Source organism: Austrofundulus limnaeus, unplaced genomic scaffold (genome assembly GCF_001266775.1).
Source record: "Austrofundulus limnaeus strain Quisiro unplaced genomic scaffold, Austrofundulus_limnaeus-1.0 Scaffold11, whole genome shotgun sequence".
Lineage (NCBI taxonomy): Eukaryota > Metazoa > Chordata > Actinopteri > Cyprinodontiformes > Rivulidae > Austrofundulus > Austrofundulus limnaeus.
Window position 1 is genome coordinate 2,390,000 of NW_013952413.1, and position 3,498 is coordinate 2,393,497.

Here is a 3,498-nt window from a genome sequence, read left to right on the forward strand (position 1 = left end):
GTATTTGATAATGTTTTGAACTTTTAATATCACATGGTAAAACCAGAGGCTGCTCTTCATATTAGTGACAAACTTTGGCGTTTTTGATGGGTTACCTTTATTTTTGCTTCTACTTTTAATTTAAAATAAGTTTCCATTCTCGGCAGGTTTCTAAGGTTCTTCTTCTACGTATTAAAAAAGTTGTTAAACATCTTAGTGGTGCACTACCGCTACTAGTGGTGAGAAAGTGTATTGCACCTTATTCAAAATCAATGCGGTCCTGCGGCCCTCTGCGGCCCAAAGTTAATAACTGTTGTTCTTTTGAGGCCCTGAAGGTGGCGCTCGCAGCCCACCCCATAGGTTAAGAATCTCTGCTCTAATTCTTCTGCTGTTTGTAGCCGTTAGCTAGTCTTGTAGCCTTTATTTTGACCAAACTCTGTCCTGGTGCCTGCAGGTTACAGCAGGAGTGGGGACGCCTACTCGGACTCCGGTCACAGTGAGATCTCCTCTCGCTCCAGTCTGGTCAGTAACTCCTCTTTCGACATGGCCCAGGAGGAGAGGAGACTCCGCCACTCTGGGGGAGTTTGCGACTCCCACATGGGGGGACCTCGGCTGGAAAGAAGAGCCACCACTGACCCTGACCAGTACAGTCTGGGGTAGGAAAAATAAAGGGCTTTTATAGGAAAATCTGTTTTCTTTTCTTCTTTTTTTAAGTTTCAAATATTTGTCTTCCAGCTCGTATTCATCGATGCAGGACTGTCGAGGCATTTACGCCGGCTGCCCCACAGTCCTCTCCTCGCCCAGCTCAGAGGAGCTGACTCAGGATCAGGGCGATCGCGTGTCCCTGGACGCCGCAGACAGCGGCCGCGGCTCCTGGACTTCCTGCTCCTCCGGCTCCCACGACAACATCCAGACCATGCAGCAGGGACGCAGCTGGGAGACCCTGTCCTTCGGAGGGGGAAGCATGGGACTCCATTTGGGACAAGAGGCCTTGCTGGGGGGTCCCGCTGCTCTGTGGGCAGCGCAGACCCGAGGGAGCTGGGCCTCTGCTAGCTCCTCCTCCTCCTCAGCAGCGTACTGGGGCGAGGACTCTGAAGGAGATACCGGCACGATAAAGAGGAGAGGAGGAAAGGATGTCAACGCCGACCCGGAGACGAGTAGCATCACATCCACCGGGTCAGAGGAGGCCAAGCATCTTGGTCGGCCATCCCCGTCGCCCATCACTGCTGGGGGTAAAGGCTACAGTGTTTAAAATCCTGCTTGTGCTTCTCAAAATGTTCAAATCTTCCTTTAAAACGGGTCTGCAAGCTGTGGCTCTGGGGCCACATGTGGCTCTTTGGTCCCTCTGCAGTGGCTCTTTGAAAATGTGACCAAACATAACAGAATATATTGTTTTTTATACTCAAAACAGAAATCAATTTGTATGCAAATACTGTATGTGATCAATACTACTAATACAAAAGATAAAAGAAATTAGCTCATGCTAGCCTGTTATTTACCTAAATAATCCATCTTTCTGTGATCTTTCTCTCAAATCCATCAGAAGTGCATTTAAATAATTTGAAAACTACGTAATAATAAGAATTAGAAGAAAATAAATACCTGAATAGTTCAGCTGAACTAGTTTTAATGAAATTCGATAAACTATATACAGTATTTTTCTTGTTTACATGAAGATGTGACCCATCACATCAAAGTCTAAAAGTTGTATGTGGAGAAATAGGTAGATATAGTGTTTTGATTAAAACTCTTGCAAAAATTACATTTTGTCAAAATATAACAAATAAATGTGTTATCAATGTATAATTTCAATCAACTGTCTGAAATATTATCCTAAAAGTTTTTTTTTGAAGCACTGTTTTGAGCATTTGCAACAAAAAATAACCCAGATTTTTTGGAAAAATGCCTTAAAATGTTGAGATTTTTGCTGTAAGATATCAAAGCTTTTCTTTCCAGCTGGGAAATCTCAATATTCAAAAACACTATTTGAGGTTTCTTTTTTCAAATGACATAAAAAATCCTCATTAAATTACATAAAATTAGGATTTAGACCAAATATTTATGTATTGTAACCAACAAGACAGATTAAATAATATATCTGGATCTACTAATGATATCAGGATGATCTAAGTATTAAAATGTAGCTTTTAAAGCCAAGAACATGAAAATATTATTACGTCATTTTGAACAAATTTGACTTAATCGTCATTTCGATGTGATGGGTCACATATAGTCTTTTCATTTGTCCTGATGTGCAAAAATAAAAAAATTCACAATATATTTTTTAGTTTTATAACTGGCCATAAAGGTTCCTGGAAAGGCCTCGAAAAGGCCCACGGACCACCAGTTGATAATCACAGTTGTAGCTTGTTTTGCCGCTCTGAATACATTTTATTAGTGAGCCGTGGAGCAGAAATGTCTTTTTTGACTGTAAAGTTTGCAGACTCCTGCTTTAAACCCACCTGCTGTCCCGTCATTGAGCCCTTTTATCTCGTCTTCCCGAAGGTCGAAAGGAGGGCCGATTCCGTGACCCCCCACCCACTCCGCCGGGCTACACGGCCCTGACCATCTCCGACGTGACGGACGGGCAGCACCCGCCTTCCTCCGCCCCCACGCCCACGGCGACCCACTCGAGTCGCCGGCCGCCCGACTACACCACCGCCCTGCAGCGCTCGCGCATGGTCACCCAGTCGCCCGACTCCCACCAGGCCCACCAGGCGGCCAAGCACCGGGCGGGGGGCCTCCACCGCACCCGCTCGCCGGCCGAGGACCAGGAGCCCGAGGAGGAAGAGGAGGGTGAGTCCTTGTCCTCCAAACTAGTCGCTCTGAGGAAACCAGTGGCTCGGCACCGACCGTGACAGGTGGGGGTTAACAGACAGGGCCGCCCTCCCTCCCCCCATTAAGGCAGGTAAAAACTAATTTATGAGGCTGCCCACCCCCCACCTCTCCTCTCCAAAGAACCTGCATGTTAACAAGGACACACAAGACTGCACCCCTTCATAAGCTCCACCCCCCCCAGCACATTTAACCGACAAGCAGGGGCAGAAAACCTCTCTCTAACTCACAACACATCATCCTGCATGAGTCAAACTGGTGTAATTAGACCCTCACTGCTGCCTCCATGCAGTATATTCTGCTGTTCTCCCTCACACGGCACACTGTGTCATGAAGCACCAGTTACAGGGCACAGCCTTGTTCTGTCACGTTAAACCAATCACCAGAATCCTGCATCGTATTTCTCTTGCATAACTCACCTTCAGTCACTCTTTAAGCCCTGTTCGCACGGGGTAAGCATCATCTGGGGACCCCGTGTAATAAACAAATTACTCCCCGATGTCTGTTTTTTATGTGGTGCGTTGCATCTGATTTTGCTCCTTTTCTTCAGTCGTTCCTTTTTGATGCTGCACCTTACAGGTCTGAGAAGAAACCGTGTTCAGTTACTCCGTTCATGTTTCCTGCAGATCCTTAAAAAGACTTAAAAGTCATTGAATTCATCAATCCAAAAATAAGGCCTTATTT

The 3,498-nt window shown here is 45.9% G+C and overlaps 1 protein-coding gene across 9 annotated transcripts in view; it reads left to right on the forward strand.

The window, feature by feature from the left end:
* The window catches only part of rapgef2b (Rap guanine nucleotide exchange factor 2b), a 121,726-nt gene extending 118,228 nt beyond the window's left edge, over nucleotides 1-3,498 (forward strand). For all 9 annotated transcript variants that reach the window (XM_014001991.1, XM_014001995.1, XM_014001992.1 and 6 more), the window contains 3 exon segments: nucleotides 434-635; nucleotides 715-1,211; nucleotides 2,485-3,498. In XM_014001991.1, coding sequence (XP_013857445.1) covers nucleotides 434-635; nucleotides 715-1,211; nucleotides 2,485-2,837 — 1,052 coding nt within the window. In that variant the 3' untranslated portion in view covers nucleotides 2,838-3,498.